At 42.7% G+C, this 14,768-nt stretch overlaps 1 protein-coding gene across 1 annotated transcript; it reads right to left on the bottom strand.

The window, feature by feature from the left end:
* Positions 1-3,205: 3,205 nt before the first annotated feature.
* On the bottom strand, positions 3,206-6,377 carry LOC106577161 (28S ribosomal protein S5, mitochondrial-like). Its single transcript, XM_014154974.2, has 2 exons — positions 5,693-6,377; positions 3,206-5,539 (listed from the first exon to the last, which is right to left on the bottom strand). The coding sequence occupies exons 1-2, from the start codon at positions 5,840-5,842 to the stop codon at positions 5,315-5,317; spliced, it is 375 nt and encodes a 124-aa protein (XP_014010449.2). The 5' UTR covers positions 5,843-6,377; the 3' UTR covers positions 3,206-5,314.
* Positions 6,378-14,768: the final 8,391 nt, after the last annotated feature.

Raw genomic sequence — 14,768 nt, 5'->3', positions numbered from 1 at the left:
CATGCAGAGATGCGATTCGCCGCCTGGTTATCAGAAGGGGGAAAGGAGAAGATTAATTGTGTGTCGTCTGCATAGCAATGATAGGAGAGACCATGTGAGGATATGACAGAGCCAAGTGACTTGGTGTATAGCGAGAATAGGAGAGGGCCTAGAACAGAGCCCTGGGGGACACCAGTGGTGAGAGCGCATGGTGCGGAGACAGATTCTCGCCACGCCACCTGGTAGGAGCGACCTGTCAGGTAGGACGCAATCCAAGCGTGGGCCGCCCCGGAGATGCCCAACTCGGAGAGGGTGGAGAGGAGGATCTGATGGTTCACAGTATCAAAGGCAGCAGATAGGTCTAGAAGGATGAGAGCAGAGGAGAGAGAGTTAGCTTTAGCAGTGCGGAGAGCCTCCGTGACACAGAGAAGAGCAGTCTCAGTTGAATGCCCAGTCTTGAAACCTGACTGATTAGGATCAAGAAGGTCATTCCGAGAGAGATAGCAGGAGAGCTGGCCAAGGACGGCACGTTCAAGAGTTTTGGAGAGAAAAGAAAGAAGGGATACTGGTCTGTAGTTGTTGACATCGGAGGGATCGAGTGTAGGTTTTTTTCAGAAGGGGTGCAACTCTCGCTCTCTTGAAGACGGAAGGGACGTAGCCAGCGGTCAAGGATGAGTTGATGAGCGAGGTGAGGAAGGGGAGAAGGTCTCCGGAAATGGTCTGGAGAAGAGAGGAGGGGATAGGGTCAAGTGGGCAGGTTGTTGGGCGGCCGGCCGTCACAAGACGCGAGATTTCATCTGGAGAGAGAGGGGAGAAAGAGGTCAAAGCACAGGGTAGGGCAGTGTGAGCAGGACCAGCGGTGTCGTTTGACTTAGCAAACTAGGATCGGATATCGTCAACCTTCTTTTCAAAATGGTTGACGAAGTCATCCGCAGAGAGGGAGGAGGGGGGGGGGGGAGGAGGATTCAGGAGGGAGGAGAAGGTAGCAAAGAGCTTCCTAGGGTTAGAGGCAGATGCTTGGAATTTAGAGTGGTACAAAGTGGCTTTAGCAGCAGAGACAGAAGAGGAGAATGTAGAGAGGAGGGAGTGAAAGGATGCCAGATAGTGGGACTATCATTTGTTTTCAACAAGACATTGACCCAACACACCTCCAGGCTGTGTAAGGGCTATTTGACCAAGAAGGAGAGTGATGGAGTGCTGCATCAGATGACCTGGACTCCACAATCCCCTGACCTCAACCCAATTGAGATGGTTTGGGATGAGTTTGACCGCTGAGTGAAGGAAAAGCAGCCAACAAGAGCTGAGCATACACTTTTTTTGGTTACTACATGATTCCATATATGTTATTTCATAGTTTTGATGTCTTCACTATTATTCTACAATGTTGAAAATAGTAAAAAATAAATAAAAACCCTTGAGTGAGTAGGTGTGTCTAAACTTTTGACTGGTACTGTGTGTATGTATATATATATATATATAACATTATTTTATTACATTTTTTAAGCAGCGGCTTGGAGGCTTTTGAAGATGGCAGAGGTTCACAAAAGTTTTTCCACAATGGTTTATTTCATGATGGACTATCCCTATTGACTGTAGTGAGCTTCATACGCCCCAAGCTTGGTGGTTACACGGCTTCACCCAGGTGGGTGCTACATGTTTTTCGGAGTTGTTTACCAAAGAGTTTACGACTGTGGATGACAAGAGGTGTCCTGGCTTCTGACTTGTTTCCCTCCTGGATCTGAACATAATTTCCCCCTTCATCTGGGTCTCAGTCGGGAAAGACGTGGACAGCACGGGTGAGGAAGCTGCGCATTGAGAGTGGACCGGACACAGGATGTGACCTGTTGGACTTGCACCTGCTTCTGTGGATGACTGTGGAAGATATTCCACCCAGAACTGTCAATAGGCTAACTGAAATGTTTGGTTTTGTTGTTTTAAGAGTGTCTTTGAGAATCTTGCTGTAATGAAAAGCGCAATACCAAATCAATCTATTATTATTATTATTGAATTATTGCACAGTTAATTTTGTCACGGCTGTTGTATTGTTTATGATATTGTATAAAATCGGTTTTGTTAAATATGGTTAATGATCTTGATTGCGTGCTACTTATCAGTAAACTACTAAGTATGCAGGTTTGTTTAGGGCAAGTTGTGTGTTTCCTCAACAGAGGTAATGGGTTGTTCTATCTGTTAGCTCAAGGCTAACCCCAGCCTCATCTCTAACCCTGAGTTTAACCCTATGTCCAGCATTCTCCACCAGATAGCTGGCGTGCTTGGCTATATGCAGGCACCAGGGCCGAGTAAAGGTGCAGGTAAATATGTCAACGTGATAAGTGGGTTATCTGTAGGCCCTCACCCCACACAAAAGACCCATGGGTGGAGTAGACATACTGGTTTTTCTAGTGAACCATGGATCCATTACACAGTCTGAGGTATCTGCTCAGCTAGCACTACAGAAACAATAAGTAGCATATGACTTTAGTCCCCACTATTAACAATAGGCGTGACATATCTGTTTTTAGCCACATGTACTCCCTATAGAAAGCAACCTAGTCACTCTGATGCTACAGTAACTTTACAGGTGAATTGATGACGTCTAATAACTGTATCGGTATGGTACATTGCAGGACAAATTGACTCATTCTCAGTGGTTTAGTTTGACCAAAAACGCAGATGAAGGGCGAAAGCCGAAACTTTGGGTCTACTTTTATTAATGAAGATATTTTTTATTGAATTCCATTCCAAGGGTTGCTGCAGTGATGCTGAATCTCTTCTCTCCTTTAGTTCCTAATTTTGCTCAGTAGGAACATATTTGTTCATAAGCCAGAGATTTTAATCTTGAAAATTGTTTTTCATGCACAAATTTCTGTTGACTTGTGTTTTGAAAAGCAGATATTGTCTCCATCTCATGTAGGTGACATTCATTACATGGAATGTGTGTGTGTGTGTGTGTGTGTCTGTCACAGGCGGTTGGTGGCACCATAGTTGGGGAGTACGGGCTCATAGTAATGTCTGGAATGGTATTGTCTCTGTGTGTGTGTGTGTGTGTGTGTGTGTGTGTGTGTGTGTGTGTGTGTGTGTGTGTGTGTGTGTGTGTGTGTGTGTGTGTGTGTGTGTGTGTGTGTGTGTGTGTGTGTGAAGGCAGGTAGGGGAAGGGGTATCAGGAAGGGGAGAGAGTTCTTATGTACCAGGAACCAAAGAAGCGAAGGACCCTTGACAATCACTCTTGGATTGCACCTTATACGTTTCAAGTTTTAATGTCACGTGCACAAGTACAGTGAAATGCCTTTCTTGCAGTAATCAATGCAGTAATCAATAACAATGTAATACTAAAAATAACAGAAGGTGGAACAGAAAATAAAAAAAGGTAACAGACAAGATCCAATACATACCTTTCTTGGTCACATACCCAGTGCACTGTTTATAATAATTATAATATAAATAATAACATCCACTGTTTTTTTAGGGGGAATGTGCAAAAAGTCATCAATGTAAGGGAATTTCTTTTTCCCCCTCCCAACTTTTAATCTAATCCAATGACATGGTGCCATTTTCTTTAATTTTCATGTTGAAATCACATTAGTTGACAAGTCAAACAAATGTAAATCAAACCTTGACTTTGAAATGACATCTGGATAGAACCTCCACCCTAAATAGGAGTATATCTGATCCCTTTTAATCTTACAAGGATTTAAAGGTGAGAATGGTATAAGAAATGTGACATGAGGACATAACCGCTGGCCCAAGAAAGTTTATTCCCTTGGGAGAGCAGTTTGCATTCTTAAGAATGTTACATTCGTTGCAATACAATAAATCGAATGATACTTCATGAAAGATGAAAAACAAGGAACTTAAGCTACGAGATGTCATAACATATACAGTATATGTACAATATTATAGTCTCATGACTGACAAGAAAATCCACATTTTATCCATAATAAAGACAAACAATATAAGAAGCCTGAATATCAGGTGCTAATAGCACCCCCAAGTGGTGGAGAGGTCACATAACATATTACACCTGTCCTGCACCAAACAAAATATTCAGCTGAAAGTCTTTAAAGAACTACTTAGTTTGAATCCTACCATTAGTTCAACCACCAAGTTCAAGACCATATGAAGAGAACACTATTGAAATAAATACCTGTCTGGCTTAAGACAGACAGCACTGTTGGAAGGATCCCTTCTTTGGAGAGCTGTTCATGTGTGAATGAATGCTTCTTCAGACGACAAACTAGAGACTCCCTGCCAAGGGGTTTCCAAGTTGAGGTAAACAGCACACATAATTATTAATAACTCATAAGTTGACTAAAGGGGCTATTAAAATATGATAACTATTCACAATAAAGAGTCTGAAAATAGTCAAGGAGAGATAACATGGCAAGTCAGAGTACGGAAAAGTACGGCAGAAATGTATACTTTGAGTTTACAAAGTCATTCACTGTTAAAAGCTCTTGTGTTCTTTGATGCTATTTTCTTGCTGCATTGTTTCGTTTTCCTGTTGCAAAGTTTCGTTTTCATGATGCTTGTGGAAGGTGGTGACTATGTTAGTAGTTGCATACTGGAATGCAGGTGGAAATTAACTGAAAAGCTAAAACAGCAAGAGCCTCTGGAGCGAGCAGTGGACAGCTGCTGAGGAAATGATCACTATCACTATAACTGGCATCAAAGCACGACATGTCCTGACAGCTCCTTGAAAAGCAATAGAACACATCACAAGCCATTTTGGAGAGTTTACATTTTTTATAAGACAGCTCTCATTTTCAACAACGTCACATGAACAAGTGATTTTGAAACAACATTATTCTGACAGTACAAACAGACACACTCTATTGGTTGAGTTAAACTGTTTAGATATGAAGCTCTTTCGATGCATTTCACAACTTTTGGTGAAATACAAAGTAATGATGTTACATGCACACGAGAAACACTCTTTTCACGCCACTTCAATACAGCTATGACCGTAAATGAATTTTTCGTAGCAGGTTCGTAGAATTAACGTACCAGGTTAGGAGAATTAGGTTAAGGTTAGGAAAATGGGTAGGGTTAGCAAAAATGCTCACCTAACCGGCTACGAAAATCACTTCCGGTCGTAGCTGTATTGTAGTGGAGTGAAAAGAGTGTCTCATATGTCGTTTCCACTAGGGTGAGTCTCTTGATGAGGAGCTCCATGGAGCTCCAGTCTGAGAAGTCTCATGATGCCTGAGAGCAACGCTTCCTTCCCAGTCACACTCACCACCCAACAACCTGAACCCAGCCAAACATCTCTCCAACCCCACCGCTCCAGTTCATAGGGCCGGACTTCTGCTCTGTTCGCATTATCGTTGTGTTGCGGTCACCAGATGGTCCTCTTGATCCCGGCCCAGACTGAGCGTTTCATGCACTGAGTGGCACGGACGTCGTCCCAGGTGAGCCACGTGTTGGGGATCTCTTCCTCGGGTTTGGGGTCAGGATGCACTCCCTTCTTAGGGGTGGCCACGATGAGGGGCAGGGGCCCGACATCCGGCTGAAACTCTACCACATGGAGCTGCTTCTTTCCAGCCAGGGACTGGTGGGTCTCCTACAGAGAGAAGAGGAGAAGGTTAGTCTTAAGCAGTGTGTGTGTGTGTGTGTGTGTTTATGTTCAGAGCTCATGACCAAGTTTTTACAGGAAGATTCCCGGGGATTGGCCGAGAACCAGCAAGCAACCCTGACGATGCTGACAACGGCTCACCTGATTAGCCAGTCCGGTGAACAGAGCCCTGGTGATGTTGAGCAGGTTGACGGAGCCCTCTACCTTGGCGTACATGTCCTCTACACCAATCAGCTTACAGATGGTGATGACCGCGCGGTGACAGTGTAGTCCGTAACCTGACAGCGACATGTTAGACTAGCCAGACTAGCAGACAACCTCCATGCCTATCAGTGTTAATGACTCTTCCATTGCAAACAAATGACACTCACAGAAGAAAATGAACTCATACACGGGGTAACATAATACCTTGCCGGTCCAGACTCACAAGGGACTCTAGTGTTACGTGTGAGGTCAAAGGTCCTCTGAGTTGATACTCCTCCTGAAGCTGGAAGCCCCTGTGTCTCTGACACTAGTACATTGGAGTTTCATTATCCTTTACATAACACACCTGAGACTGTTCTATGGTATGGTGAGACTATGTGAGACTGTTCACACGACAGGATGTAAATGAGAGAGAGATGTGGGTGTGAATAGATTTGTGTTCAATACTGTGTGTATGTGTTTGAGTAAATGTGTGAACCGTATCAGAGACTTTGTGTGTTTGAGTGTGTGTGTGTGGGGGGGGGTGTATAAGAGCAGTCTTTCTATGGTATGGTTTGGTTTCTTAGTGCTGAGGGTTCAGTGCTCTGTCAGTTGAACTCTCATCAACCTGTTGCTCCTCTGGGTTGAGCACAGCTTGTTAGGGCAGCCATACACACACTCATTTATTTATTTATTTTTTACCTTTATTTAACTAAGAACAAATTCTTATTTTCAATGACAGCCTAGGAACAGTGCCTTGTTCAGGGGCAGAACGACAGATTTGTATAATTAAACACACCTTGTCATCTCGGGGATTTGAACTCGCAACCTTTCGGTTACTAGCCCAACGCTCTAACCACTAGGCTACCCTGCCGCCCCAAAATGCTCTACCACACCTCGGTGCTGTTTCTTCATGAGTAGGGTGGTCCTCTTGAAGGTGGAGTTGATATCATGGTAAACTGTTACAAAGGAAAAAAACATCCATGTCAACCCAGCTGTCAGTCATCAGCTCACCCCAGCCAGTATGACCCTTTCCCTCTGGCCAACAAAGTGCACTAAATAGGGAATAGGGGGACATTTTTTAATCTCTCCCGATGAGCCATGGGTGATGAGTCAGAACCTTGAGTGAGTGTGACTGAGTGGGTTAGTGACAGGAGTCAAAGAGCCAGCCTGTCCTGTGTTAGTCTGGGCCGGCATGGCACAAACACATCACCCACAGAACAGAACACTTACAGTAGCTGCAGGAGGTCCGGGCCTGTTAGGAACAGCCTCTTTCAGTGTGTGTGTGTGACTAACACAGAGACCAACTTACAGCAAGAGAATAAAACAAACTCCTACAGAGAGAAAAGTGTGCCTTTCATCTAGCAATATGCTGCAACCGCCCCTTTGCAGAAAACCTTTAACAAGAATATTACTGTTCACACATTTTGTTATGTGATCAATATTTAACTTATTTTGTGCAGTGCTGTAAATATGCAGTTTGATTAGTCTGTTGAGGGAATAGATTATATATTCTTTGAGCTCGCTCACTTAAAGTAAAGGGGTTTGCATAGAAAAAAGCCTGGTTCACTGCTCAGACAGTCAGAATAAACATAGGAAAAAGCCTTGTTCACTGCTCAGACAGTCAGAATAAACAGGAAAAAGCCTGGTTCACTGCTCAGACAGTCAGAATAAACATAGGAAAAAGCCTGGTTCACTGCTCAGACAGTCAGAATAAACATAGGAAAAAGCCTGGTTCGCTGTTCAGACAGTCAGAATAAACATAGGAAAAAGCCTGGTTCACTGCTCAGACAGTCAGAATAAACATAGGAAAAAGCCTGGTTCGCTGTTCAGACAGTCAGAATAAACATAGGAAAAAGCCTGGTTCACTGCTCAGACAGTCAGAATAAACAGGAAAAAGCCTGGTTCACTGCTCAGACAGTCAGAATAAACATAGGAAAAAGCCTGGTTCACTGCTCAGACAGTCAGAATAAACATAGGAAAAAGCCTGGTTCGCTGTTCAGACAGTCAGAATAAACATAGGAAAAAGCCTGGTTCACTGTTCAGACAGTCAGAATAAACATAGGAAAAAGCCTTGTTCACTGCTCAGACAGTCAGAATAAACATAGGAAAAAGCCTTGTTCACTGCTCAGACAGTCAGAATAAACATAGGAAAAAGCCTGGTTCGCTGCTCAGACAGTCAGAATAAACATAGGAAAAAGCCTGGTTCGCTGCTCAGACAGTCAGAATAAACATAGGAAAAAGCCTGGTTCGCTGTTCAGACAGTCAGAATAAACATAGGAAAAAGCCTTGTTCACTGCTCAGACAGTCAGAATAAACATAGGAAAAGCCTGGTTCACTGCTCAGACAGTCAGAATAAACATAGGAAAAAGCCTTGTTCACTGCTCAGACAGTCAGAATAAACATAGGAAAAATCCTGGTTCACTGCTCAGACAGTCAGAATAAACATAGGAAAAAGCCTGGTTCACTGCTCAGACAGTCAGAATAAACATAGGAAAAAGCCTGGTTCGCTGCTCAGACAGTCAGAATAAACATAGGAAAAAGCCTTGTTCACTGCTCAGACAGTCAGAATAAACATAGGAAAAAGCCTTGTTCACTGCTCAGACAGTCAGAATAAACATAGGAAAAAGCCTGGTTCACTGCTCAGACAGTCAGAATAAACATAGGAAAAAGCCTGGTTCACTGCTCAGACAGTCAGAATAAACATAGGAAAAAACCTTGTTCACTGCTCAGACAGTCAGAATAAACATAGGAAAAAGCCTGGTTCACTGCTCAGACAGTCAGAATAAACATAGGAAAAAGCCTGGTTCACTGCTCAGACAGTCAGAATAAACATAGGAAAAAGCCTGGTTCACTGCTCAGACAGTCAGAATAAACATAGGAAAAGCCTGGTTCACTGCTCAGACAGTCAGAATAAACATAGGAAAAAGCCTGGTTCACTGCTCAGACAGTCAGAATAAACATAGGAAAAAGCCTGGTTCACTGCTCAGACAGTCAGAATAAACATAGGAACAAGCCTGGTTCACTGCTCAGACAGTCAGAATAAACAGGAAAAAGCCTGGTTCACTGCTCAGACAGTCAGAATAAAAACCATGTTAGGGAAAACACATCCATGTTCTACAGGCCTATGTCCCAATGGGCCAAGAGGAGATGTAGGGGAAGGAGGATGAGGAGGAGAGAAAGACTCACACATTCTGATCTCACACAAACTCACACACGCAGAGACCCACACACACAGTGACTTACTGGTGTGGTCGTTGTATCTCTCAATGTAGTACAGAACTGCTCGGTTCTTGGCCTGTTGTAGGAAAAAGACCATTGTCAGTGTTCAACATTTCAACACAGTCTCTTCCATAATTAAACACATATACGCCGAGTGTACAAAACATTAGGAACACTTGCTCTTTCCATAATATAGACTGATCAGGTAAATCCAGGTGAAAGCTATGATCCCTTATTGATGTCACTTGTTAAATCCACTTCAATCAGTGTAGATGAAGGGGAGGAGACAGGTTGAAGAAGGATGCTGAGACAACAGACATGGATTGTGTATGAGTGCCATTCAGAGGGTGAATGGGCAAGACAAAATATAGAAGTGTCTTTGGACGGGGTATGGTAGTAGGTGACAGGTGCACCGGTTTGTGTCAACAACTGCATTGCTGGTGGGGTTTTAAATGCTCAACAGTGCTCCACCTAAAGGAAATCCAGCCAACTTGACACAACTGTCGGAAGCATTTGAGTCAACATGGGCCAGCATCCCTTTGGAACGCTTTTTACACCTTGTAGAGTCTATGCCCCAAATAATTGAGGCAGTTCTGTGGGCAAAAGGGTGTGCAACTCAGTATTAGGAAGGTGTTCCTAATGTTTGTTATACTCCGTGTGTGCTGATTGACCTCTTTTGGCCATCATGTTGAACACACTTTTCACCTGTAAATCAAACAACAAGAGCAACAACAGATTCCAACATAAACCAGGTCAATATAGTTTAGCAGATTCCAACATAAACCAGGTCAATATAGTTTAGCAGATTCCAACATAAACCAGGTCAATATAGTTTAGCAGATTCCAACATAAACCAGGTCAATATAGTTTAGCAGATTCCAACATAAACCAGGTCAATATAGTTTAGCAGATTCCAACATAAACCAGGTCAATACAGTTTATCAGATTCCAACATAAACCAGGTCAATATACATAGTTTAGCAGATTCCAACATAAACCAGGTCAATATAGTTTTATCAGATTCCAACATGTCACGTCCTGACCAGCAGATGGAGCTGTTGTTGTAGTTTTGGGGTCAGGACGTGGCAGTCTTGTGTGTGTGATTGTTCTGTGTTGGTCTTGTGACTCCTGATCAGGAACAGCTGGGGATCGTTGTTCCTGATTGGGAGTCATATATGTAGGAATATGTTTGTCACTTGGTTTTGTGGGTAGTTGTTTTTGCACTGCGTGTTGTGTGCCTGCAAAACTGTTCCTGTCGTATATATTGTTTGTATTGTTAAGTGGATGCTCTACTCCTTTATTTTTATTAAAGATGAGTATTCACATACCTGCTGCGCCTTGGTCCATTTTTACAGAAGACAGCCGTTACACAACATAAACCAGGTCAATATAGTTTATCAGATTCCAACATAAACCAGGTCAATATAGTTTATCAGATTCCAACATAAACCAGGTCAATATAGTTTTATCAGATTCCAACATAAACCAGGTCAATATAGTTTAGCAGATTCCAACATAAACCAGGTCAATACAGTTTAGCAGATTCCAACATAAACCAGGTCAATACAGTTTAGCAGATTCCAACATAAACCAGGTCAATACAGTTTAGCAGATTCCAACATAAACCAGGTCAATATAGTTTTATCAGATTCCAACATAAACCAGGTCAATACAGTTTATCAGATTCCAACATAAACCAGGTCAATATAGTTTTATCAGATTCCAACATAAACCAGGTCAATACAGTTTATCAGATTCCAACATAAACCAGGTCAATATAGTTTAGCAGATTCCAACATAAACCAGGTCAATATAGTTTAGCAGATTCCAACATAAACCAGGTCAATATAGTTTATCAGATTCCAACATAAACCAGGTCAATATACATAGTTTAGCAGATTCCAACATAAACCAGGTCAATATAGTTTTATCAGATTCCAACATAAACCAGGTCAATATAGTTTAGCAGATTCCAACATAAACCAGGTCAATATAGTTTATCAGATTCCAACATAAACCAGGTCAATATAGTTTTATCAGATTCCAACATAAACCAGGTCAATATAGTTTAGCAGATTCCAACATAAACCAGGTCAATACAGTTTAGCAGATTCCAACATAAACCAGGTCAATACAGTTTAGCAGATTCCAACATAAACCAGGTCAATACAGTTTAGCAGATTCCAACATAAACCAGGTCAATATAGTTTTATCAGATTCCAACATAAACCAGGTCAATACAGTTTATCAGATTCCAACATAAACCAGGTCAATATAGTTTTATCAGATTCCAACATAAACCAGGTCAATACAGTTTATCAGATTCCAACATAAACCAGGTCAATATAGTTTTATCAGATTCCAACATAAACCAGGTCAATATAGTTAAGCAGATTCCAACATAAACCAGGTCAATATAGTTTTAGCAGATTCCAACATAAACCAGGTCAATACAGTTTAGCAGATTCCAACATAAACCAGGTCAATATAGTTTTATCAGATTCCAACATAAACCAGGTCAATATAGTTTAGCAGATTCCAACATAAACCAGGTCAATACAGTTTAGCAGATTCCAACATAAACCAGGTCAATATAGTTTTATCAGATTCCAACATAAACCAGGTCAATACAGTTTAGCAGATTCCAACATAAACCAGGTCAATATAGTTAAGCAGATTCCAACATAAACCAGGTCAATATAGTTTAGCAGATTCCAACATAAACCAGGTCAATATAGTTTAGCAGATTCCAACATAAACCAGGTCAATACAGTTTAGCAGATTCCAACATAAACCAGGTCAATATAGTTTAGCAAATTCCACAAGGGACAGCTTAGATTCAGCCCTAAAAAGGAAAGTCCGGCTAGAATCTCAAAACCGTCGACTTGGAGAAATGACTTCTAACAAGACCATATAAAAGGACCCATTACTGCCGACACTGCAGAGCAGAACATTGTGAAACAGCCCCTCTTTATGGGAGGCAGAAGGAGCCCGTTAACTCAGACATGCTATTATAAAGCAGAGAATGAGCCCTGGTGGAGAACTGAAGGGAGGAGGCAGGCCCCTGGTTCACTGCATTTGGTGATAATCTTCCCTTCCCTCCCTCTTCTCAGTTATTGCTTTCCTCCTAAATGTCCCATCAAATAAACTGACCAGAGACTATAGTCAAACGAACAAATGATCAATGGTTATCAAACAGAATGCAGGTAGCACCTTGTTAAACCTCAGGCTTTTTAAGAGTGATTGATCTTTCTTCAAGGCCTCAGTTGCCACTGTTTACACTTTGTGTCTGATGTTTGGACTGAGTAAAGTTCCTGCTGGTGTCTGGGGGGCGGTGTGTGTGTGTGTGTTTGCCCCTGGGGAGACAGCCCATCTCATCCCTCCTTGACACCCTCTCAAAATTTAAGATCTTTACAGCGGTCTGGATAGAGAGACAAATGCTGCCCTTCCCGTCCATTCACTCTGTTCCCCTCACGTCGGACAGATTTACGAGCTGCAGTGTGACCTGGGAGGCAGAAGAGGGCAGTGTGAGCATATGACAGGACCAGGGGACAAGACGAGGGTTAGCCATATGTACAGCACTGCTCTACACACATCCACACACCTGTAACACACACATACACACATATTGACCTAGAACATACATTTCACACAGACACACACTGCAATACACACACACACACACACACACACACACACACACACACACACACACACACACACACACACACACACACACACACACACACACACACACACACACACACACACACACACACACAGCAAACATACTGAACCAATATCCTCTGATCTAGACCATCACTGCCACAGACCAGTGAGTTTGAGGATCAGAGAAGAGATGGGAAACAGACCCAGGCTACACAAAGTGACTGAAGATGTTATGTGAGCATTACTCTTGAGCAGCCGTGTCAGAGGCCATTTCCATCTGTGCAGCTACACGCATGACTGTGTGAGGAAGAGCAGAGTACTAAGAAACAAACTTTATGCTCTCTGGTGTACAGGGATGAGCAGTGTTCAACTTCTACTCTGTCCTTGTACTGCACTAATGTGAGTGGACACTGTTGTTCACCATGTCCATCAATATCAATCACTGTTCTTGAGGTAGACTCAGGTTGTAGGCCAGTATACAGTTGCCTCTGAAATACTTGTATTTAGTTGTGCAGCTGACTAGGTATCTGAAATACTTGTATTTAGTTGTGCAGCTGACCAGGTATCTGAAATACTTGTATTTAGTTGTACAGCTGACTAGGTATCTGAAATACTTGTATTTAGTTGTGCAGCTGACTAGGTATCTGAAATACTTGTATTTAGTTGTGCAGCTGACTAGGTATCTGAAATACTTGTATTTAGTTGTGCAGCTGACCAGGTATCTGAAATACTTGTATTTAGTTGTACAGCTGACTAGGTATCTGAAATACTTGTATTTAGTTGTGCAGCTGACTAGGTATCTGAAATACTTGTATTTAGTTGTGCAGCTGACTAGGTATCTGAAATACTTGTATTTAGTTGTGCAGCTGACTAGGTATCTGAAATACTTGTATTTAGTTGTGCAGCTGACTAGGCATCTGAAATACTTGTATTTAGTTGTGCAGCTGACTAGGCATCTGAAATACTTGTATTTAGTTGTGCAGCTGACTAGGCATCTGAAATACTTGTATTTAGTTGTGCAGCTGACTAGGCATCTGAAATACTTGTATTTAGTTGTGCAGCTGACTAGGCATCTGAAATACTTGTATTTAGTTGTGCAGCTGACGAGGTGTCCACCTTTCAGTTCCATTATTTGGTTTTTCAAATAACCAAATGAAAGTACTTATTTTGGACTGTGCATTTTGAAACTACTAAAATACACTATTTTAAATACCAGATACTCAAATACACATGGAATTAAATCCAGTCTGACTGTGACAATCGTCCACCTGCGCTCCCTCCATCCAGAAAGTGGGAGTGTCTAAGTGGGAATGGGACTTGTCCCCGTGCTAGTTTCAGTGAAAATGATAAAGCAGAAACCCAGGCAGGGATTTGGTGCTGAGAGAACATCAAAGGAAAGAGCTGCCCTGAGCTCAGAGAGCAGCAATAGTTACGTAACTAACACAAACACACACAGCGAGAGAGACAGCAGGGGATATTTTTTCTGCCAGGGCTAACACCAGTGAGGACCAGAACCTAAGGCAGGGATCATGAACCTAAAGAACTTCCCTTTGCCCTCCTGCGTGCGCACACACACACGCACACGCACGCACACGCACGCACACGCAAGCACACACACACACACGCACACACACGCACACACACTTTTATCCATCCATCTCTTTGGGTAGATGTTTCTGCCTTCTCAGCATCCTCAGTCTAAAATGGCTCCATTCCTGACTACAGCTGAGTGCAAACCTCTGAAGCTGTAGCCATACACAGCCTCTGAACTGTCTTCAGATAGAGCTGTAGGAGAGGCCCAACCCAGTACAGGGAGAGGGATGAAAGAGTGGAAAGACAGGTGGGAAAAAATTATCTTTATGAGACATGGCTAAAGAGAGACAAGTGAGAGGACACAGAGAGAGAGGAGGACACAGAGAGAGAGGAGGACACAGAGAGAGAGGAGGACACAGAGAGAGAGGAGGACACAGAGAGAGAGGAGGACACGGAGAGAGAGGAGGACATGGAGAGGCCGATACATAAGTGAGAGGATGAGAGGGGGAGAAAGAGAGAGGGAGGAGATTGATAGCAGTAAAGAGAGAGCGGGAGACAGCAGAGAGTGAGGGAGAGAGAGAGGGTAGGTGAGAGAAATAGAGAGGGATAA

Source organism: Salmo salar, chromosome ssa18, assembly GCF_905237065.1.
Source record: "Salmo salar chromosome ssa18, Ssal_v3.1, whole genome shotgun sequence".
In the NCBI taxonomy this organism is placed as follows: Eukaryota; Metazoa; Chordata; class Actinopteri; order Salmoniformes; family Salmonidae; genus Salmo; species Salmo salar.
This window is presented reverse-complemented; position numbering and strand designations above follow the sequence as displayed.

Excerpts from the sequence above, each read along its gene's own strand:
- LOC106577161 (XM_014154974.2), bottom strand. The coding sequence starts at position 5,842 with ATGTCGCTGTCAGGTTACGGACTACACTGTCACCGCGCGGTCATCACC. Across the intron at positions 5,540-5,692 it reads TCACCGGACTGGCTAATCAG|GAGACCCACCAGTCCCTGGC; the intron begins GTGAGCCGTTGT and ends TTCTCTCTGTAG.